This window comes from Paramormyrops kingsleyae, chromosome 6, assembly GCF_048594095.1.
Source record: "Paramormyrops kingsleyae isolate MSU_618 chromosome 6, PKINGS_0.4, whole genome shotgun sequence".
NCBI lineage: Eukaryota > Metazoa > Chordata > Actinopteri > Osteoglossiformes > Mormyridae > Paramormyrops > Paramormyrops kingsleyae.
Window position 1 is genome coordinate 15713569 of NC_132802.1, and position 22706 is coordinate 15736274.

The 22706-nt window shown below is 39.6% G+C and overlaps 3 protein-coding genes across 8 annotated transcripts; 2 read left to right on the forward strand and 1 right to left on the reverse strand.

The window, feature by feature from the left end:
• The first annotated feature begins 426 nt into the window (after positions 1 to 426).
• On the forward strand, positions 427 to 13019 carry p2rx5 (purinergic receptor P2X, ligand-gated ion channel, 5). 5 transcript variants are annotated; one of them, XM_023833104.2, is made up of 12 exons: positions 427 to 798; positions 1832 to 1982; positions 2770 to 2841; positions 5005 to 5080; positions 5354 to 5438; positions 5660 to 5740; positions 9496 to 9637; positions 9825 to 9949; positions 10293 to 10386; positions 10484 to 10549; positions 11694 to 11797; positions 12250 to 13019. In XM_023833104.2, exons 1-12 carry the CDS (start codon positions 740 to 742, stop codon positions 12302 to 12304), a joined length of 1110 nt encoding a protein of 369 aa, XP_023688872.2. In that variant the 5' UTR covers positions 427 to 739; the 3' UTR covers positions 12305 to 13019. The 5 variants fall into 5 exon arrangements, with proteins under 5 accessions (XP_023688872.2, XP_023688871.2, XP_023688873.2 ...); XM_023833101.2 differs by having other exon boundaries at positions 520 to 876; positions 12250 to 13018; XM_023833103.2 differs by lacking the exon at positions 10484 to 10549 and having other exon boundaries at positions 441 to 876.
• Positions 13020 to 15340: 2321 nt separating this feature from the next.
• emc6 (ER membrane protein complex subunit 6) lies at positions 15341 to 16598 on the reverse strand. Of its 2 annotated transcripts, none has more exons than XM_023833108.2 (2): positions 16438 to 16598; positions 15341 to 16243 (listed from the first exon to the last, which is right to left on the reverse strand). In XM_023833108.2, exon 2 carries the CDS (start codon positions 16212 to 16214, stop codon positions 15882 to 15884), a length of 333 nt encoding a protein of 110 aa, XP_023688876.1. In that variant the 5' UTR covers positions 16215 to 16243; positions 16438 to 16598; the 3' UTR covers positions 15341 to 15881. The 2 variants fall into 2 exon arrangements, with proteins under 2 accessions (XP_023688876.1, XP_023688875.1); XM_023833107.2 differs by having other exon boundaries at positions 16376 to 16596.
• Positions 16599 to 16779: 181 nt separating this feature from the next.
• Positions 16780 to 22047, forward strand: shpk (sedoheptulokinase). Its single transcript, XM_023833099.2, has 7 exons — positions 16780 to 17367; positions 17546 to 17687; positions 18353 to 18536; positions 18732 to 18884; positions 19349 to 19524; positions 19624 to 19824; positions 20293 to 22047. The coding sequence occupies exons 1-7, from the start codon at positions 17215 to 17217 to the stop codon at positions 20685 to 20687; spliced, it is 1404 nt and encodes a 467-aa protein (XP_023688867.1). The 5' UTR covers positions 16780 to 17214; the 3' UTR covers positions 20688 to 22047.
• The last annotated feature ends 659 nt before the right edge of the window (positions 22048 to 22706 follow it).

A 22706-nucleotide genomic window follows, 5' to 3' on the forward strand; every position in this document is an offset into this window, starting at 1 on the left:
TTAGAGAAACAAATAGGCTAATCACCGTAATGAATGAAACCTCTTGCATAAAACCAACACAAACACAGAGATCTAAGTAGAAACATTTAATATCTTTATTTTCTCTTTAATTTTGCTTGTATTGTAAGCCTACCCACAATCAGTGCAGGAATGTATCAATGCCAGAGTGCTACCCACAAAGTGACCAGCCCACCACACATGGTGTCCAGTTTGTAATTGCTGCGTTTACCTCCCCCATGACTCAAGCGTTTGGAAGATGGATGGATGCTATTTTTTTACAGGTGACCTTAAACTTGTTTTGACTGGGTTTTGAAGTCATGGACCTGGAACAAGGCTGTTTTTGACAGATTTTATAATATTATCTGGAGTCATAGACTCTTTTGTTAGGAACAGTGTGTTTGTAAAGGTGACCTGTTTAATATGACTCGCTTTGACTTTACAATGACACCTAGCTGTGTATTGATGTTGGACAGAAGATAGATATAAACATGCCAGAAATACACACAGGAGGACGCACACCGTGTGTGGGAATGTTAACGGAAAGATTACTGCTGCGCAAAGTCAAAGGCAGCTGTTGACATAGACGCAGCGCACCTAGCTCAGTGTCGGGTAACTGGTGGTTTATTTTTATACTCCCTTTTCAGTATAGTTGCGTAAATGGCAGTAACATTAACACCGCTGCTCTCCTCCCGCCGGTGCCGGTGCGCTTCTCGTAACCTGTCTACCTTCCCAGAAGATCATGGCTAGAGGAGGCTGCAAGAGTGTCTTCCTCTCGGTGTTTGACTACAAAACGGAGAAGTATGTCATCGCCAATAATAAAAAAGTCGGCGTGTTGTTCCGCTTATTCCAGCTGGGAGTGCTTGTATATATAATCGGGTAAGATAAATAATTTCGTGTTTCTCATAGTCCATATATAGTTTATAGTCTATTGTTGTATAGCGTATATTGTATCGTCACAGCTCCCTGATGTGCTCGCCCTCCTAAAAGTCTTTTTAGATAGTTTTTTTTATTAGGTACATGTAGATGTATTATAATTAGAGATATACGTACAGGTATATCTTTTTATCACCCCACCCCCAATTCTCCTCACTGTCAATCTGTCTGAGTGTGCTGTTGTCCTGTCGTGTTGTACATTGGACATATCCCTGGAGGACGTTATTTAGTCTCACTGTATGTTTTAATGAAGGCCTATATGGTTAAGATGACAATAAAGCTCGACTATTACTATTTTTTGCATGCCTCGCAGTGTTCGCAGACTTTTGTATATGAAGCTGCTTATTATCGTGTTTTAGGACTTTTTAGACTGCTTGGAATGGGCAGCTTTCTTGGTACAGTCTTTAGTTAGCCTATCTGTAATTCATCCCGACTGAGTTTTACAAATCACGGCTAAATGTGATCACGTTAAATGTTTTAATTATTTTGTATCTTAGATACTGTGAATACATTGCAAATAAAGAGAAATACGTATAAACAATCAGGTATAATGTAGATTAAATATAAAATTTTGTTGGCATGGTATGAACTGTTTTGGTAGAATTTTGTTTCAGTGAGATGGTACTGTTCTCATCTTATCTCATTTATCCAATTTTATTACTTTTCTCGGCTACTTCTAAGTTTGTTTCATTATTTAAAAAAAACAGTTCAGACATTCCATTAGGATAGATCTGCAACATAAATTATTGATGCCTTGCTGAGAGGCTGTGCAGTCATGCCCTATATATATATATAGGCCTATTTTTTATAGAAGTACTATCCTAATGCCTATCTTGCTGTTATTTCCCGTAGTGTAAAGTCTAAGGCAAAGTAGTAATTCATATGCACTTTTTGTTAGCTGGGTTTTCCTGATAAAGAAAGGCTATCAGGAAAGAGAGGAGTCCATCCAGAGCAGCGTGATTAGCAAGCTCAAGGGGATAAATCTCATCAATACAACGCAGAATATATCCCGTGTATGGGGGCCTGAAGATTACGTCATTCCTCCACAGGTGAGTAACCTAGCGTCAGGAATCATAGGGTGCATGATAGATGGTGTACAGGTAAAACACATCCTGCATTAGAAAAAGCAGCCTTTCCATTATACTTTGCATGCCCAATTGTATCTAGCCTCAGTTATTGAATTCTATGCTAAAAATCTACGATGAAATGCATTTCATTGCATTTAAATAATTAAAACTGAATGTTGAGAATGAGATATTTTATTTGGGTCTGGCATAGTAAAACATTGCATGAACCATGAGTTATGACATTAATATTGAGTCACTCCCACCTTCATTATGATGGATAAATAACCTCTTTATCTACATAATTGATTTTTGTCAGCATAAACAGACCATTCTCCCTTTTCCCCCTAATTTGCCATTGCTTGGTGCACATACAATCCTTAGCTGAAGATCAATTGTAACAAGTTCGCTACTTCAGCCTTCCTTATTGCAATGTATTATAACTTGATGTATGAGAAATGTTATAGGATTGTAGAAGAACATATCTAATTGTATATTTTGTTTGTCTGTCCACCCCTTCAAAATCACTGTTACAGTTACATGGATTAATTTTAGCAAAAGCCTTTCTGCAATTTCCAGGATGATGTGGCTTGCTCCATAAGGCATTTATGAGTTAGAGCAGTGTTTCCCAATCCAGTCTTCGGGTACCAGCTCAGAGGGAGCAAAATCTTGGACTGACTGTGGGTCCCCAAGGACCGAATTGGGACAACCGTTCATTGTCTAAGAGACGTGAACAGAATGCAATATACAAACACTTAGTTTTGTGTTACAGGGTGAAGGAGTTTTCTTTATTGTTACAAATTTCATCGAGACGCCCAATCAGAGGCTGGGGTACTGTGCAGAGGTAAGACCAGGGATCAGCGCTGTATGAATGAAACTGAAAGGTACTGTAGAGAGTGGCCCTTGTAACACCAGGAGCTGTTATTGTATCATTTGTCACATAGAGAAGAAGGAGGCAGATGACCTGTGTGTGTAACCGTCCCTTTTTCACTGGTTTGGCAGACAATGTGACTGAAACATCCAGAAAATCAGCTCATTTATCAATCTAAAATAACATGAATAACGTTCCTGCCACAGTGTTGTTGTGTGACAATGGGTAACATTTCCTGAAAGTACATCTGGCACTCAGCTAACTTCCATTAAATGGAAAATTGTACTTCACTTTTAGTTTGTAAAGTTCAACTGCTTTTTGGTTTTAAAGATGTGCAGGAAAGCATTTATTAACTCATTAACCAGCTAAGGAAATGTATTAACTCTGGGTTATTATTATAATTGTTATTAATAATGACGATGATAATAATAATAATAATAATAATAATAGGCCTCATTCACCAACTGTTCTTACGAACAAATTTGTTCTTAAACTCCACGTACACACTTTTTTATGAAGATTCTGACATTCACCAATGTTTTCTTATCTGAATTTGTTCTTAGCTAAGAACAGAATCTACGCAAACTCAAGACCATTCGTACGCACATTTCAGTAATGATAGTTTGTTCAAAATAATCGGTTATAGCAGTTTTGTTCAGTCTACAGTTGATAAAATGATAGTATTTGAATAATTTATAAAAGTAAAATATAAAAAATCATTTTAATGTGTGAAAATTATTTTCATGGTAGTAACGGCGATCATGCGGATTATAAATAGGTCTGTTTCTGCGCATTGGCCTTGCTATCAAAATGGTATTTCTGTTACTTCTTGAAGAGCTTGCCAATTGTGCTCTGAGAAGGGAACGTATGTTTGAAGATCATTTAGATTTATTTGGCACACAGCGTTCACAGAGAAGGTGATATCTTTCCATGTATCAGCTTTCTTGGGGGCTTTATATCCACTGGTTACGGTACTAGATAATATGTGTCTATTTGCATTTACCTCCTGTACAGTAAAATCCACTTTTAACGGACTTCAAGGGACCTGGCAAAACAGTCCGTTATATCTAAAGTCCGTTATATCCAGAGTTGTTGTATGCCCAAAACACAACTACAGGACACCATTTACTCATGCCACACCCCAGCAGACACACTTGTGGTATAGATTATTATATTGTGCATGTAGTAATCCAACTTTACCTGACCAGATGCGTGACTATTAATAATTCCGACTACGTATCTGCGCTGGATATCACCGGCATCACATGTGCCTTGTAGGTGGAGCCTGCATGTCCGTTATAGCCGAACAAAACTACAGCTAAAAGCGGCCCTGGGGACCAAATTGTCTGTACTTTATAAGCGAAATTCTGTTATATGCCAGTCCGCTATATCCAATGCTTTTTCTGCATATTCTTAAAGGTGCACGGTCGGGACCAGCGGACCTCTTCCGTTATAGACGATATTCCATTATAAGCGAGTCCACTATAATGGGATTTTACTGTATTAATACTTCTACTTCAGCATTACTCTGTGTGTCTCTTTGCCATTCCTTGCACACGGCCCTACAGTCTCATGCCCTTTTATGGGAAATTGCAGGACTTTTCCCTATGCTAATTAGGACAAACATAGCTTTCAGTTATGAAGACGTGGGATTCATCATTCTTAAGAACAAAGGTGCAAACAATTCTGCTACTTAAGAACACGTCATGAATCCGACGTAGGTTGTTCTTAACAAATTTCGTAGGATTCTCTTCTTAAGAGAATTCTTAAGAAAATATTGGTGAATGAGGCCCAATGTGTCTACATTGATAGGTAATTATTCAGCTTTTATGTGGTATTTTTTTAATGAGGCCAATATTAAGATCAGAGTGGCATACCCACCAGCTAATGGAGTTCAACCTGGATCCATAGTGAAGAATTTAAGGGCAGAGCTAGGACTGTTTAACTCAGGGGGGCACTGGCTGGAAGGTCTTCAACTCAAGACACTTGATTTATTTTTTTAGCCAAAAGATAAACTGTACTTTGAGACCTCTGGTTTAACCACTACAAATATATTGATAATGTATATAGTAACTGTAAGACATGCAGACGTCATACCAAACATCTCTTAATAAACAGTTTGATGCTGTTTTGCAGAGCACGAAGGTTGTAGATGCTTTGTGTGAGGATGATGGAGACTGTATAGAGGAGGCTGCGGTGAGAGCGAGTCACGGTATGAGGCGGGCCACAGCCTGGACTGCATGTGACGTTCATAAATACGTACTACACGACAGCTTTAGTCTCTGCAATAAATACTGATAAACAAAAATAAATATTCCTGTCTTTTAAATAAACAACACAAGTACCCTCGATGTTGTCTTAAGGGTCTTGTGGCTTAAAGTTGGGATTATGAGGTTGTGTTTGCTGCTGCTGTCACATTCTAGCAGGGTGTTGTTTACTGGGATGTACATGATCTTGAGTTTGTACGTATTTGTGTCTGTTGCAGGAATAATGAGTGGCCGGTGCCTGAACTCAACAGGCACCTGTGAGATTTATGGCTGGTGTCCAGTCGAGGCCAACCATAAATCAATGTGAAGTCATCTACTCTTTTTCTATTATAATTTAAAACTAATTAATTTTAAAATGCTGTAGTTGAGATTGGATATCTTGTCACTGGCCTTCAATCACTGTTAAGAAGTAATTCTGTTGTATGCTATATATATATATATATATATAGCATGATTCTGTTATAAGTGCTATGGTAGTAAGATTTGAACTGATGTTTTTCTAATGAAAATCTGTCATTTTCCAGGGATGCCACCCTAATGGGTGCTGTGAACTTCACTGTCTACATAAAGAATTTCATCAGGTTTCCTCATTTTAACTTTTCGAAGTGAGTCTTGTGGTTTTTGTTGTAGAGACAGTAGTGTATAGATAGGGTTGGGTTTGTTGTTTCTGGCTCCCCACTCAAAAAGTCACTTCAAGGCCCCCTGTTTAAAAAAACAAATAAATAGCTAGCAGTCAGAGTCAGGAGGTTGTTGCCAACTAGCTGGTTAGCATAACACGCTGCATCATGCATGATTTGAATGGTGGTGAAAACTGCAGCTAGTGTCGTGTATGGACTGGCATTGCATCTAAGGTGTACCCCAACCTAGTGTTCTGCTATGGACTGGCATTGCGTCCAGGGTGTACCCCAACCTAGTGTTCTGCTATGGAGCGGCATTGCGTCCAAGGTGTACCCCAACCTAGTGTTCTGCTATGGAGTGGCATGTGTCCAAGGCGTACCCCAACCTAGTGTTCTGCTATGGACTGGCATTGTGTCCAGGGTGTACCCCAACCTATTGTTCTGCTATGGACTGGCATTGCGTCCAGGGTGTACCCCAACCTAGTGTTCTGCTATGGAGCGGCATTGCGTCCAGGGCGTACCCCAACCTAGTGTTCTGCTATGGACTGGCATTGTGTCCAAGGCGTACCCCAACCTAGTGTTCTGCTATGGAGCGGCATTGCGTCCAGGGTGTACCCCAACCTAGTGTTCTGCTAATCTGCAGGATAGTAAGGGTCTTATAATTGAAAACGACATTGATATAGTAAATGAGTTCAATGATAGTTTTGCACGGGTATTCACTGTTGAGGACACTAGTAACTTACCAGTTCTTATTACTAATCCAGCATCGTCTATAACTAATATATATATATATATAACTGAAGCTGATGTTTTGCAAAGCCTAGCTAAGCTCAAAATAAATAAATCACAGGGCCCTGATGGCATCTTACCTATAGTGTTAAAAGAGATGAGGGATATTATTTGCCGACCCTTAACTTTACTGTTTCAAAAATCCTTATCTGAAGGTGTGGTACCTTCTGATTGGAAGCATGCCAACATAACGGCCATTTTCAAAAAAGGGGATAGAAGTAATTTGTCAAACTATAGGCCAATCAGTCTAACTTGTATAACTGGTAAAGTTATGGAGGCTATAATCAAAGAGAAAATGGTAGATTACCTGGACTCAAATAACATTTTGAGGGATAGCCAGCATGGATTTAGGAGAGGTAGATCCTGTTTAACAAATCTGTTTGAGTTTTTTGAGGAAGCTACTCAGGAAGTTGATGATAAGAAGGCCTATGATGTCATCTACTTAGATTTCCAAAAGGCTTTTGATGTTGTCCCCCACAAGAGGCTCTTACTTAAACTCAAAGCGACAGGTATTTTAGGAAGTGTAGCGACCTGGATTGATAACTGGTTAACAGATAGGAAGCAGCGAGTAGTTATAAGAGGCACAATGTCACAGTGGGCCTGCCTTCATAGTGGGGTACCGCAGGGTTCAATTTTAGGACCACTATTGTTCCTATTTTACATAAATGATATAGACACCAATATATACAGTAAACTGGTGAAATTTTAATGACACCAAGGTGGGTGGTGTAGCAGATACTGAACTAGCGGCTCAGCAGCTACAGTGGGATCTTGATTTAATTAGTGACTGGGCCGATACCTGGCAGATGAAATTTAACATAGACAAATGTAAGGTACTCCATGCAGGGAGCAGAAATATAAAGTACAGGTATTTTATGGGACCTACTGAAATAAAGGTAGCTGATTATGAGAAAGACCTTGGTGTGTATGTTGATGCTTCCATGTCTCATTCTCGCCAGTGCGGGGAAGCAATAAAAAAGGCCAATAGGATGTTGAGGTATATCTCCAGGTGTGTGGAGTTTAAGTCAAGGGAGGTAATGCTAAGATTATACAATTCCTTGGTGAGACCTCACCTAGAATATTGTGTGCAGGTTTGGTCACCATATCTTAAAAAGGACATTGCAGCCTTAGAAAAGGTGCAGCGTAGGGCCACAAGAATGATTTCTGGTCTTAGAGGAATGTCATATGAGGAAAGGTTAGTTGAGCTAAATCTGTTCAGCCCCAAGCAAAGGAGACTGAGGGGGGACATGATCCAGGTCTATAAGATTCTAACAGGTTTGGATGCTGTTCAACCGAATAGTTACTTCAGCATTAGTTCAAATACAAAAACTCGTGGCCATAGGTGGAAATTAGTGGGAGAACATTTCAAACTGGATTTAAGGAAGCACTTCTTTACACAGCGTGTAGTCAGAGAATGGAATAGTCTTCCTGATAACGTAGTGCAAGCTGTATCCTTGGGTTCCTTTAAATCAGAGCTAGATAAGATTTTAACAACTCTGAGCTATTAGTTAAGTTCTCCCCAAGCGAGCTCGATGGGCCGAATGGCCTCCTCTTGTTGGATAGTTCTTATGTTCTTATGAAATGTTTTCATATTTTTTCTATAATTGCAGATTTGTATGATAAATATTCTACGTTCATGACTACTTTGAAATGTGTTAACAGTTTATTACTTCCTGCTGCAATGCCTTTGCTTTGGACATATGTTACCCTTTCAAAAACAGTTATATTGAAATTTACAGATCAAATCATATACCGCAATATATACCGTCTACCGTCTATGGTTCAAATTATACCGCAATATGAATTTTATGCCATATCGCACAGTCCTAGGTTCACTTACTTTTTTCCAATAGAATATCATTACTGTCCAAGAAGAATCATATGTGGTGTTCATTGGACAGCAATGTTATGCTGTAGTGTATCTTAAAACAGAGTCTAATTCATTATTGTTATAACTCTGGTCATATTTTAGGTCATAAGAAATGAAGAATATGGATAGTTTTAATTGCTTTACAAATTTGTCACACCAAACCAGCCTGCTTGTTCGTCAATTAAACCCTTCCTGATAACTTGTAATGCACCAGTCAGGTGTAGGGCTGGAGGGGGCCATATAGTTTTAAATTGCATGAAAATTGGTCTGTAAATTAAAATACATACTTATTTTATTTCATTTCATTTTATTTTATGATGTTATTGTTTTTTTAACCAGAGAGCAGCCAGATCCACACACATAGGTGCCAGTGTCATGGTTTAAGTGGTGATTGTGTTAACTGGTGAAAAACTTGGTTATGTGACATGCATTCACTTATTTTTACAGAAGCCAGAAGCAGATTTGTCAAGTTAGGAGAGCCAATCAAAATAAATAAAAGACACACGCTAATGAAGAAAACAACTTGTCCTGCGTATTTGTAAAATATGACAAACATGCATGCAGTTGTAAAGGTGTTGTAGCAGTCTATGAATATAAAATTGAATCCCTGATTAAAAAAGATTGTTCTTAAATATATATTTTAAGTAACCTAAAGTATGTGCATGATCAATTCTGACTATGTACAGTTTTATTTCACTTTTCCAAAATTGACAAATCTGCCATCACCACACATCTGCAAGGATACTTAAACACTGGCATGTGAACGCACTTATCACTAGTTAACAGGATGACTGCATAATGCATAACACCAGAACACAAACACAAAAACAGAGCGATCTCGGCACAGCAGAAATTGACCACTGTCCTGGCTAACTGGGGGTTAAGGGCCTTGCTCAAGGGTCCAGTTCTAAAAAGAATCGTTTTTTTTTGTTTGTTTTTCAAAAGTCGCTTTAAATTAGGAAGTGATTTCTTATTATGTATATAAGTTGATTATTTGGTCACTGGACAGTAAAGATAGACCCAGCCGTAAGACAGAGGACCATTGTCTGTTTTTTTTCTAATTTTACATCTGTTTATTTTACAGATCAAATGTCTTGGATACAAAAAATGAAACTTACTTGAAGAGCTGTTTCTACGACAAGATCGCCAACCCGTACTGCCCCATCTTCCGGCTAGGAGATATTGTTGCATGGTCGGGAAATGATTTTAACAGGATGGCTGTGAAGGCAAGATCAATTTAACAAAATGAAATATTCACTCAGATAACATTTGCAGGATTATACAGCGTTTCCTCAAGTGTTAATACATTTGTCGATGGGTATATGATTTTTCCATTGTTTGAGCAAGGTGCCACTAGAACCTTGTATGCCTGGGTGACTTACAACCTTCACTGACTGAATTTCTTTTGTTCAGGGGGGGTCAATCGCAATTATGATTGAATGGAACTGTGATCTTGATAAAGACATATGTAATCCGGAGTACAGCTTCACTCGGCTAGACCACTCAGTCAACTCCATCACAACTGGCTATAACTTCAGGTATCCCAAGCACACAGTCACCCTGCTGGATGTATCACACAATCAGTGGAACATTTGATAAAGTTTCACACATACAAATAAATAATCTGGTTACTGGCTATATAAAAATTGGGGATAACATGAAATTCCTTTACTATAAAATAACTTAAAAACTGTTAAATAACTTACAATAGCAAACACTTATCATGGAATGAATAACATTTGAAAATATCTGAATATGCAAATGCAAAAATGCAGCCTTGACTCCAGCACATCCCTGGCCTTGTGCCCTGTACTAACCTGGGATGAATAGGTTTTACAAAAATATGCATAGAAAATTGTGTTTGTTTTCTTGGCTTTCCAGGTATGCTCATTATTACAACGACGACGCAGGACAGACTTATCGTACCCTCTATAAAGTGTGTGGGATTCGATTTGACATCATAGTTAATGGAGAGGTATGTAAACCCTTGAAATATTTAACCTTGGTGTAAATCTAACTTTTTTCCCATATAAACCGAAAGTAAAAGTAATTTTTGTTTGCTGACATTTCAGGCTGGAAAGTTTAATATAATCCCCACTGTAGTTAATATCGGCTCTGGATTGGCTGTGATGGGTGCAGTGAGTACAAAAACACAAGGCTTTTCTGGATGTTTTTCAGCAACCTCAACAGGTTGCGCTAAGAGAATGCAGTTTGAAGGAAGAGTAAAACACTTGCTGGTTGTTTTTAATTAACAGTAAATTTTATATGGAAAATGTGATGAGTGGTGATACAGTGGTACCTCAGTTCTCGAACTTATTAGAACTCCAATTTCTTAAAAGTCGAACCAGCCAGAACTACCTAGAACTCGATCTGAATCTCAGAAGTCAAACCGTGAACACTGACCTAAGAACTTGTACACGTGGGGAAATGAGTCGGCGGCATGTCTCTCGGCAGAAACAAAGGGTAAAGCTTCAGTCTTAGCCTCGCATTCGCTGTGGTAGCATCGTGCATGTTTACACTAGCTGAAAACAATTATTTAGACAGTAAAAATACATTTAGACAATGATAGACAGTAACAGTAATTATTATTATATAATGCAATACATTTAAAAATAAAGAGTTCTTATTAATTATTTTAATATTAATAATAAACCATTAAACATTTAATTATAATAATATTGTTGTGCTGAGCAGGACGGAACTAAGACAAAGGCGCAGACGTCAGGCTATCGGGGAATACGGGGTTTAATTACAGGTAAGGCAGGCAAAACGCAGACGGACAATACAATGATAGAACTGTGGAAACAAACTGAAAAGCGGACTAAATACAGAGGACTAATGACAACAGTCAGAAACATCTGATCACATGGGGATTCCACATGGGGTTAACGAGGGGGCATGGCATGCGGAAGGAGCGGACAATCGGGGCAGGACACATTGTTTTTTTTAACTTTACACATTGTTTGGATACATTTATTTTCTTACTTTACAAATTACTGTTTTGATAAATGTGCTTAGATGTGTTTAGTACAGTATATGCTCTTGTTTTATCCGGTTCATTTTGTGCTTAAATGCTTAAAAAAAACAGATTTAGGTGTAATTTTTGGGGGCCGGGAACCAATTAATTGGTTTTCCATTTCTTATGGGGAAAATTCGATCACAACTCGAACTTTTTAGGATTCGATCCGGAGTTCTGAACGGATTAAATTCGAGTTCTGAGGTACCACTGTATTTGATTCTGCATTACAAAAATTCTGAAATGAGTGCTTGGTATTATTTCAGGGAGTTTTCATCTGTGACTTGGTGCTGTTATATATGATGAAGAAGAGCACATTATACAGAGAGAGAAAATTTGAATCCGTTATGCAGTATGACTCTCCTAAATGGTATTGACCTTTGATTTATCCGTTTTATTTAAATGTAATTGAATCAGTTATGGGGTTTAATATTTTTTTAGCCTGTTACAAAGTTACGGAGCCCAGAAGCGCACATGGGAGGGGAAAAAAAGATAAACATTTGCGAGATCTCGCAAAACATTAATAACTGTGTTGTGTCCATTTGAAATAAAAAGATGGGAAAAGTGTCCCTGCAGAAAAAAACAGAAGTAAAAATCAGAGGTGTTTTCAAACATAGATCAGATTCTCTTTTTTAAAATACGCTGCTAAAAACATTGGAAGGCATTATGCTATTTTCTGCAGCTAGCTGAAATATCACACCATACTGAGAATACTTCAGCGATGTCTTTAATGATCACAAATAGTGCTGAAATGACTCACGGTCAACAATTTTAAATGAAGATGAAATGCATGATATATATGGAGCTATGCTTTTTTTGTAGGAACCATACAAATAAAAAGAACTTGGCAAGGGAAGTCGTGCTGGAAATGAACTGAGTTTTGAATCCTGTGATATCACCGGGCAGGATGAATCAGGTTGGAGGTTCCCTTTTTGCTTCCACCAGGAAAATGGAGCCATTTACAGGAAAAAACCCCTATGGGACACAATGTCACAGACTCCTCCTCAGCAATTTGAGTTACTCATCATGGATGCTGAATGTGCTCTGAAAATATGAGTCCAAAAGAATAGCACCTTATCTATTTTAAAGAAAAATGTTTTAATGTAAATTTTTATGCTGAACCTTGTCTTTTGTAAAGTTGCTATGTCACATAGAACAGACCAGCAGAATGTCTGTTATTCAGGCCAGTTCGGCTGTGAAATGTCAGTGTTATTTGTTTTTACAATACAATGCTAGACCCAAGGTGATTGCACATTTCCATGGGTGAAGTGTATTGCTGTGTTTAAATTCCTGGATGAGCAACCTCTTCCTATTCATTAATACTCTGTGGCTCTACTGTTACTGTCCAGTGTTAGCTTGCACTCAGAATGCAAATGATTCCAGTCAAAGTTAAAAGGTTGTCAGGAGGTGACTCTTCAGACAACAAAGATAAATGGATGTCTGAAGATTATTTTGCTAGTTGGTAGCAAAATAATCTTTGAATGAATTTGAAATTTTATTATGTACATATACTGACAAGTTGTGTTATATTTGTGACTTGAATTGCTGTAATAAAAAAGATCTTACCAAACAAAAAGTTTGTCTTTTGATTCTCACAGACTATGTAGTTGTCAGAATCTTAAATAGCTGAAATGAATCCATGCTCCATTACATAAATAGCTAATGTATAGTGAGAACCATTGCACAAAAAAGGTACTTCCATAAAAGCCACACAATTCATGGTGTGCTTGAGGAAACAGTGTATTGGTTATTAGATAAATTCAAGATTAAAATTTTGTAACAAGTCTGGACCACAGTTTCTCAATTTTCTTCTTTAACCCTCAATGGTTCCTTGGGGTGCGATCTGCACCCCCTGCCCATTTCTATGGCTACTACCATGTTGTTATTAAAATTACAGCAGTTATCCTCTAGGATATTGTAAGTGCACCAGTTTTACATACGGTCATGCAGAAAATGATAGAAAAAGTGTTGACGTCAATTATCGCTGGCATACTTTCTTCGGGGGTGCAAAATGCACCCCAAAAAAAACTTAATTTATGACAGATGTCTGTGGAAATTCTCAGCTTTCCAGGTCATGGTTATCCTAAAAAAGGGTTATGCAATAGCAACTGGACTTTGTTTTTCATAGAAGAAGTGTTGCACTCCATCCAGAGTGCTTTCTCAATTCTGACTGACTGGTTGGCATAGCAGGTTGATGAACCCTGTAGAATCCTCAAGTCGTTAGCACTAGATGGTCACCTGTGGGTTGTTGTTGTTCCCCCTGGCTTTCATGTGTTTCACTGATACCACCTGAGGCTGAGCGTGAACGACTGTGGAAGCGTCTGGGCAAAGTTGAAAGAACTGCATTGTAGGTAGGTGATAGACGTCTTAGGCCACCTCCTCTGTTCAATGACGGTCGTTCATTTGAAGCAGTTGTCCTCCCGGTCCACCTACAATGCAGTTCTTTCAACTTTGCCAAGACGCTTCCAAAGTCGTTCACGCTCGGCCTCAGGTGGTATCAGTGAAACACATGAAAGCCAGGAGGAACAACAAAAACCCACAGGTGACCATCTAGTGCTAACAACTTGAGGATTCCACAGGGTTCATCAACCTGCTATGCCAGTCAGTCAGAATTGAGAAAGCACTCTGGATGGAGTGCAAAACGTCTTCTATGAAAAACAAAGTCCAGTTGCTATTACATAACCCTTTTTAGGGTTGATTTATGACATTGATATGATCGACAAATTCAGTTAATTAGTGATAATTGCTACTATAATTTTTTATGTTATTATATTCTAGAACATTTTCGGATATTAAAAAAAGTCAGCCATTTTGTTTTGTTTACATTTCAACTGTTAGAAAAGATATAACACCATGGCTAGGTATTCCACAGCTGAAGCTCTTCGACACATTCTGCAAGAGGATACAGTCGGAATGTGCATTATATGACCAGTCCCCTCTGCTGCCCCCCCCCCACTGCCGCAACCCCTTTAACTGCACTATCTCACTGCGTAAGCTGTGCAAGCATCATTCAGTTAACTAATAAATGTATCTTAACTTTAGTTAATTGAATTTGAGCTTGGTACCATTGAATTATATATGCCAATGGATAGGGGTGCAACTTGAACCCCAAGGACCTGGAACGTAACTTTCTGACAAGGACCCATTGAGGGTTAATATTCCCTGACTGGCAGTGTTGCCTCACACATCTGGGGCCAGGGTTCGAGTCTCTGCCATGGCTCCTTGTGTGTGGAGTTTGCATGCTCTCCCTGTGTTATCATGGAGTTTCCTCCAGGTACTCCAGTTTCTACCCATAGTCCAAAAACATGCTCAAGTGAATTGGAGTTACCAAATTATCCGTAGGTGTGCAGGTATAAGTGGGTCCTGTGATGGTTTGGTGCCCCATCCTAGATTATTCACTACCTTGCACCTGTAGCTTCCGGGATAAGCTCCAGACCCCCCACAACCCTCCCTAGGACAAGCAGATACAGAAGATGGATGGAGATTCCCTTGCTTGCACTTCCACCCAGCCATATAAACCATTTGAAATGGCCTCGGCACATCTGCGGCCCTTGAGCAAGGCCCTTAACCCCCAGCTCCCTGGTTGCTGCTATGGGTGGCTGCCCTTCGCAGCCAGCTTGCTCTCACCTACAGAGAGTAAGTTGGGGGAGGTGTAAAGAGAATTTCCCCACAAGGATCAATAAAGTATTTCTTAATATTATTAAATATCAGGTGGGAATGAATCCTAACTGAAACAGCATTTGATAAAGTGTGTTGTGTTTTTGTTGCTACTAAAAGAAAACAAAATGAAAGCATTGTGTGTTGCAAATTCACCAATATTACATATCCAAGTAACTCCACCATTGCTTGTATTAATACCTTTAGCTCCTGTTTAACATTTCTCTTAGTAGGAAGATGTAGAATTAAAAGGAAATATTACACATATATTTTAATCAGGAAAAATTACATTTCATCATTAAATCTGTCAGACAAACAGCACACACCTTTACACAAAACAGAAAAAAACTATTTTGAGATACTGATATTTCAGCAAGGAACTTTATCTCTGACTATTTTAGCATTTCAACCGTGCAGTGTGTAGACAATTGTAAAATCTACAAATTATTACTGACATCCCTTATTAACAAGAACTTATGTTGCAGGCCACCTCAGCAGTATTAAGACCCTTTAATTCACTAACATGTTATGTGTATACCCCACGGTAAAAACCATGAAAACTGTCGAGTTAGGGATCATATAATCACTGGCATGGGGATTTGTCGTTAATTATCGCTATGGATAGTTTTAAATATATGGGTAAAAGTTCAGAAAAACAAAATGAAAAACGCTGGAAGTGTTCTGTTGGAGGCTACCTGTGACTAGTAAAACATCTGATGCACTAACACCCTACAAGTGGTACACTGAAGCGGAGTCCTGCAGTTTTAACGTGGGGGCTATGGTACATCATGACTCGGTCAGTATACATGCACCATGCCGTACAAAAAGGTCCAGAACAACACGTAGGTGAAGAGACCCCCGACCAAGCCCCCCGTGAACAGCAGCCTTCGGGACTTGAAGCACTTATTCCACCGGCGACCGGCCTTCAGTATGAGCAGCAGGGAGAGCAGAAACGAGGCGAGAAAGTAGAAGACGAAGCCATAGAGGCCAGTGAGGCCCAGAATCCCGGCGGTGGCTCCGGACAGGGCGGACACTGACGTCCTGCAGTAGTCCAGCACCGCTGCGTTACCTCGCACGGCCACCTCGCTGATGAACTGCGGGCCCTCTCTTTTGGCTGCCAGCCCCGTCATGTCTTCCACTATAATGTCTGGGGACCGCTCTAAACGAGAAAGCGAAACATTAATAAAACACTGACTACAAAACGTAAACCACCCCAAAGCGTAAATAAACACGTGATCTGCATAAAAGGATGATGCTGAGGTACGTGTTAGCTGGACGGCTAACGCCTTACCGTCTGAATAGGCCAAATGACTACAAGAAGCTCTTTTATTTTTCGCAATCAATCACACCCACATTGTTCGCATGAAGGAGTCAGTATCCTTTGGGTCGTCGAAAGCGTCCAAGTGACACACAGTCTGCTCACCGCCAGATGATTAAAAAAAAAACCCACAGCTCGACCACGTTAAAACTGCAACCCCCGTCACACGGATTCAGACGTTGCTCTTTTTGCGGTGCATCATGGGAACAAAAAAAATCAGATACCTTTCATAAAACATATATCATTTTAAACTTTGACATTCCAGATATGTACAATATATTTAATAATTAGTTTTAAAATCCATTAATATTAGTATAGATAGTAATTTACGGAATGCGCATAATTGTAACCTTTGACCCTTAAAATACGGTAACTCGGAAGGGCAAAATAGATATTTACAAAAAAGCGAATTAACTATGAAAAGGGATACGGGACACAGGGACGATTATAGTTTTAATAAAGCTAGTGATCAAGAACACGAAACATAATTATAATACATGCAGACGGGCTGGTAAAGCATTGTTCATCGAGCTGATAACGAAATGATTAGTCAGCTATCTAGGTTGTAATCCTGGTCACTCCGAGCAGCTGGTCATGATAAAAAAATATATGAAATGTTCAGCTGTACATAATCTATACATAAGTGATAAGTAAGAGGTATTTTGCTGTGCAATTTAGTTGCTTCTTCTCTTCCGTTAACCTGTAAATTGTTGTAATTTCCCGTATAACCGGTGTAGATTTATCGTTAAATGCAGAAAGCCGTTTGCCATAATTGCATTTTGTGCTATATAATCTGTGAGTGCTAGAACATCATGGCATCGTCTCCTACACCTACTAAGTATATCCTCGGTATAGACATGGGGACAACTTCAGTCAAGGTGGTGCTGCTCGATAGTCACTTAAGGAAAGTGACAGACGCTTGCAGCCTGCCCACAACCGCTGACACCAGCAACCGTGACGGAAAAGTATGCCATTAATAAACGTTTTATGTTTAAGGGGCTGAAATGATAAATATTATTTATCGTTAATACATGGTTTGATATTCATTTGTAACAATTGACTTCATTTGTAGAACTGAAAGATCATTTACTGGGGATTGTTTTAGAAAGGAAAAAAATAATGTTTTGTCAACTGTACTCGCAGGTCATGGAACAGGATCCTGGGAAAATCATAGATACTCTAAATCAGTGCATGACTTCATTGCCCAGAGACAAACTCCGAAATGTCACCAGAGTTGGGGTGTCTGGACAAATGCATGGGGTGATGTTTTGGAAGACAAAAACAGGTAGAAACCTTTAAATATATCAGATCAGTAATAGGTCCCTGGATTTCATGTTTCTTTGTCCTCAGGATCACCTTCCACCTTGTTCTTCTACTGTAATGTCCCATTAAATAATAACAGTCCATTCCCTTAAGACAGGAGCCTCCAGGAAATGACATCATTATGGCATCAGTCAATATAAGCAATTAGGTTAATGAATTTTATAATGTTTCATGGTTTTCGTTACTCACTCACCACACTCTACCTTGTAAGATAAAATTATAAAAAGAAAAAAGGAATTGAAGAATGTCAGGATTATCATTGTCCTTAGTGTTGGCCCTTCACTGAGAAATGGCTTAAGATGTCCTTTTTGCTTCTGTTGTAACATGATTAAATGTCCCCCTCAAACTAAAATGGTGCAACGACTTATAACTAACATTGAAGTCCATTTATTTGTGATTTCATGGTAAATAAAACTAATATCGTTTCCAACTTTTAAAATGTAATAACTTAAGAATGACCATTCAGTATGAGTGGGACATTTCATCGTAGCCATCTAGCATCTCTCTGTGGGTAATATGTTGTCATTAACTATAGCATTTTTAGCTAAACTGTGCCCTATAGAGAGGGAAATTGGTATGTGTCAGCAGTGCAAACCTGTCTCCTGCTGTTGCCTCCATGGCTATCAGCTTGCTGTTGGGACCAAGGAGATGATGGTCACATGTTCAGGACCAAAGATGTGAGTCAGCTGATTACTTGGCAGGATGGTCGGTGTAGCAGCGACTTCCTGTCCTCACTTCCAAAGCCAGACTCACACCTTAGTGTGGCCACAGGCTTTGGGTGCGCTACCATCTTCTGGTATCTCCAAAACAGGTTTGGAACACCTATGTTTACACACAAGCAAATATGTTACAATAGGCAATATTATTATATGGGTTGTTTATCTTACAGTGGTTTAAAATAGGTATTTTTGCCATTTTAATGCCTGTGAAATATATGCATTTTTGTATTAAGGATTTGGGCTATTTTAATTCTGATATTTCTGTCGCTTCTATCTTTGCATTGCAGGCTGGAGTTTTTGGCTGAATTTACCTCAGCAGGGACCATCCATGATTACGTGGTAACTATGCTGTGTGGCTTGGACAGATGCTTGATGTCCACCCAAAACGCTGCTAGCTGGGGATACTTCAACACCAGCACTAACCAGTGGAACTTGGACATGTAACTTGAACATGTCATTTCTTGTAAGAGTGTTTGACCTTGGCTGCTTGACGTGTAGACCTGTGTGTCGAAGCGCCTTGAGGAATTTAACTGTTTTCACAAGGATTGCCCTAATTTTTCTTACCATTTGCATGTTGTGCACGGTTCTTTTGTTGCATTCAGAGTAGCATGCTGAAGCTAGGTGTGTGTGTGTGTCTGTATGTGTGTATGTGTGTGTGCCAAAGGAAAAATATTTTTTTATTGCGAACATCAGGTATATGATGCATGGAGTCATGCACTGAGGAGAAATATTCTTGTTGTACATACTGCAAATGAGAAAGTAATACATGAAATTCATATTTCAAAGGGCACACACACACATACAGAGAGAAAGAGAGACATGTAACTATAATATGCACATGGCATTTTAAGACATGAACATTAAGACACAGGCAATAAAAAGTGTGTGTGTGCATGTGGTCTAGTCTGAGCAGCGCTGGCTTCCCCATGGAGCTACTGCCAGAGCCTGTGGCCCCTGGATCCCGTGCAGGATTTACCTGCTCCAAATGGCACGGGATCCCTGTAGGAACCCCCGTCGGGGCGGCCCTGGGAGATTTCCAATGTGCCGTTTACTCCTGCATGGTGGACAGGACAGATGCAGGTGAAGGTTCCAAAAGCTGCGGACCCCTCGCTGACCCTTTCTTGATCGTTGTTGAAACCTTACTTATGCCTCTCTCTCTCTCCCGCCCCCCCCCCCCAGTTCTGAATATTAGCACTTCGGCCCAGCTAAGCTTCGCTATGCCAGCAGAATTCCGGCCCCCGCATGTTCCCGATCCCAGCTCTCTGGTCTCCTACTTCCCTTATTTCGATGGTGTTTTCCTGGTGGTAGCAGCGTCCCTCAATGGAGGAAATGCAGTGGCTACCTTTGTGGATATGCTAACGGCATGGATGAAGGAACTTGGTGAGGGAATGTGAAATTGGTAGCCTGTCAGGGTAGATGCAGCTCCTGTAAACCATAATGCAAGTGGTTTTTTGTCACATGCACCAACATGCATGTGACAAAAGATGCTTTTCCCTGTCCTGCTGTGTGCTCTATAGGAAATATGTGATACAAGGAAGAATAATATACAAAGAAAATAAGATTAAAATAACAATACAAATAAAATAAAAACAATGTGTGTAATAGAAATGAAAACCACTGATATCTGTAACTGTACTTTCTATATTTACATAAAACAATTTACGGTATGATGATGTATGATGAGCAGTGAGGAGTAATGTATAATGTATATGAAGTAATAGTGACCTGTTACCGGTTAACAGTCCTCATTTCATATATGGACAGCTTGATTAGACATATCTTTGGAACACAGTGTAACATGGTGGCTTTTGGTTTGAATGATGTTTTAATTTTTTGTTTTATGCCTAGGAGTGGAAATAAGCAGCTCTTCTATTTACTCACAAATGATTGAAGCCGGTTTAAACCAGAACAGCAGTGACCTGAAGGTGAGGCCAACCATTCTGGGCGAAAGGCACGATACCAGCTGCTTAGGCCTGGTGTCCAACATCTCGGCCTCCAACGTCTCTCTGGGTCACCTGACCCGGGCACTGTGCCAGGGGATTGTGGAGAACATAGTCGCAATGCTGCCCCCCCAGCTTCTGCTGGAGTCGGGGGTGAAGAGGATTGTGGGTAGTGGCAGTGCTCTCATCCGTAACGAGGTGCTCAGACAGGAGGCAGAGAGGGCTTTCCCATTTCCTGTACAGTACAGTGAAGATGCAGACTCCGCTGTTGGCGTCGCCATGATTTTGAGTGACAGAATGTGATTGACCATTCAGACCAAAATAATGCACATGTTCTGGAATGGTCACTGTCTGATGAGCCTACTATCAAGGGTTGATCAGTAATATGCTTTCAGAAATGACATCTGGGTGGTAATTCTGGTGAAATTGCCCAAGATGATGGTTCGTTTACAGGTAATCTGTACACTATTTAAATTTCAAGACTATGTAGCATTACAGGATAATACAGGGCTTAATGAATCCTTTAAATAAAATTAGTAAAATATGCGGTTGGCTGCAAGATATCACATCGCAATATACTCACGATTATATTGTGCATGTGTGATAATCAACAGGATTTTACATGACAGGAGGATTAGTTCAAACGGCAGATTTTCTGTACTATACATTTACATACACCCACAATTTAGTAAGCAGATTAATAGAAAATATTAATGTTTTGTGACACCCAAAACTTAGCAATCTCTATAAATTCAGGGTATCCTCATATTTATTAAATTTGGTTAGTGGAGCTCCACATACTACTGTTTTGGTATGTCATGGAAGTCATAAGCACTGAGGTGACAGCTCAGTAGCCAAATATCTTTTGAAAGCGGAAATATTGTGTATATATTGTGGTGGCAGTGGTGGCTTAATGGTTAGGGAACCGCACTCGTAATCAGAAGATTGCAGGTTCAAATCCCCGACCAGGAAGACACCACTGAGGTACCCTGAGCAAGGTACCGTCCCCAAGCACTGCTCCCCGGGTGCTGAATTAGCTGCCCTCTGCTTTGTCACGAAAGTCACATATGGGTTAAATGCAGAGGACACATTTCGTTGTTGTGCTGTGGTGTGTCAACAATGACAAATAAATAAATAAACAAGGCAAAAAAGACATCAGTGTTGTGGAGGTACTTTTTACAGTTTAAAGTCCCACAAATTTATTAAACATAAGGATATGCTGAATGTATACGGATTTTAGGCGTACTACTGTGGTTGTAGTACTGAAAAGCTGTCTGGACAAATGTTTCGCCCGTTATCTAAAGTCCTGCTGGTGATAATTGCACATACTCCTTTTTCCTTGTGAAAATGATGCTAAGTGTGGCTCATGTTTTGTCTGCCATGTGTGCTTGGGGCCTTGCTGTTGTTAATCTCCCTGACATTATGGTGTCCTAATGTGATATGATGTGATGCATACTGCTTAACATGGAGTAATCACAGCTCCCCCATGAAATTGTGCTGCTTGAAATCAAATTTATTCACGTGATCGGATTGCCACATGCTGCAGCCTCAGCACTACCCGGAATTGTGTGTCAACATTCCTGTGTGGGTTTACTCCATGTAAACTTTAGTCGATTGTAAAATATTGATGAAGAGGTCAAATAAACTTGATTATACCGCAGAACTGAATTCTCTAATCTGATTCAAAACTGTAATACATGGCTTATCACGCATTACCCTTGTTTGATCTGCATGTATTAGTGAAACAGAAATAATAATTATAGTGGGTTAGGCCTTTGTGTCGGTAAACCCAAAGTGCACGCATAAAAAACAGTTGTGACCCTTTGAATGAAAGTGGTGGATGAATAAATGTAATTGTAAGGTTGTTGTTTCGAATCCCATGTACTGCAGACCAGTCAAATTGCTATTAGGCCATTGGGCAAAGTCCTTAATCCCCAAAACGCACTAGGGGCAATGGAAAGATGACTGACCCCAAGCTTCACTCTCATCTGTGTGTGTGTGTGTGTGTGTGTGTGTGTCTCAGTGGAGAGCAAAATGGGATGTACGATAAGAGGCATTCCAATGTACCTAGGATTTGTACAAACGGGAAGTAAAGTTTAATTTCAGTATTGAGTCAGATCCAAATTAATTTCCATTTTCTCTTCATTGGGGGAAAGCTTTTGAGAAAATGGGCATGGAATGCATCATGTTGTCTGATGAGGAATAGGGAACGTGATCACAAAGTAATTTGAAAGACAAAAGAATGCATGCAGAGAGTGTTGCTGGGTCCCTACAAAGTACTGTAGGATGGGAGTGTGGCCGGGACTCTACCAAGAAGGATGG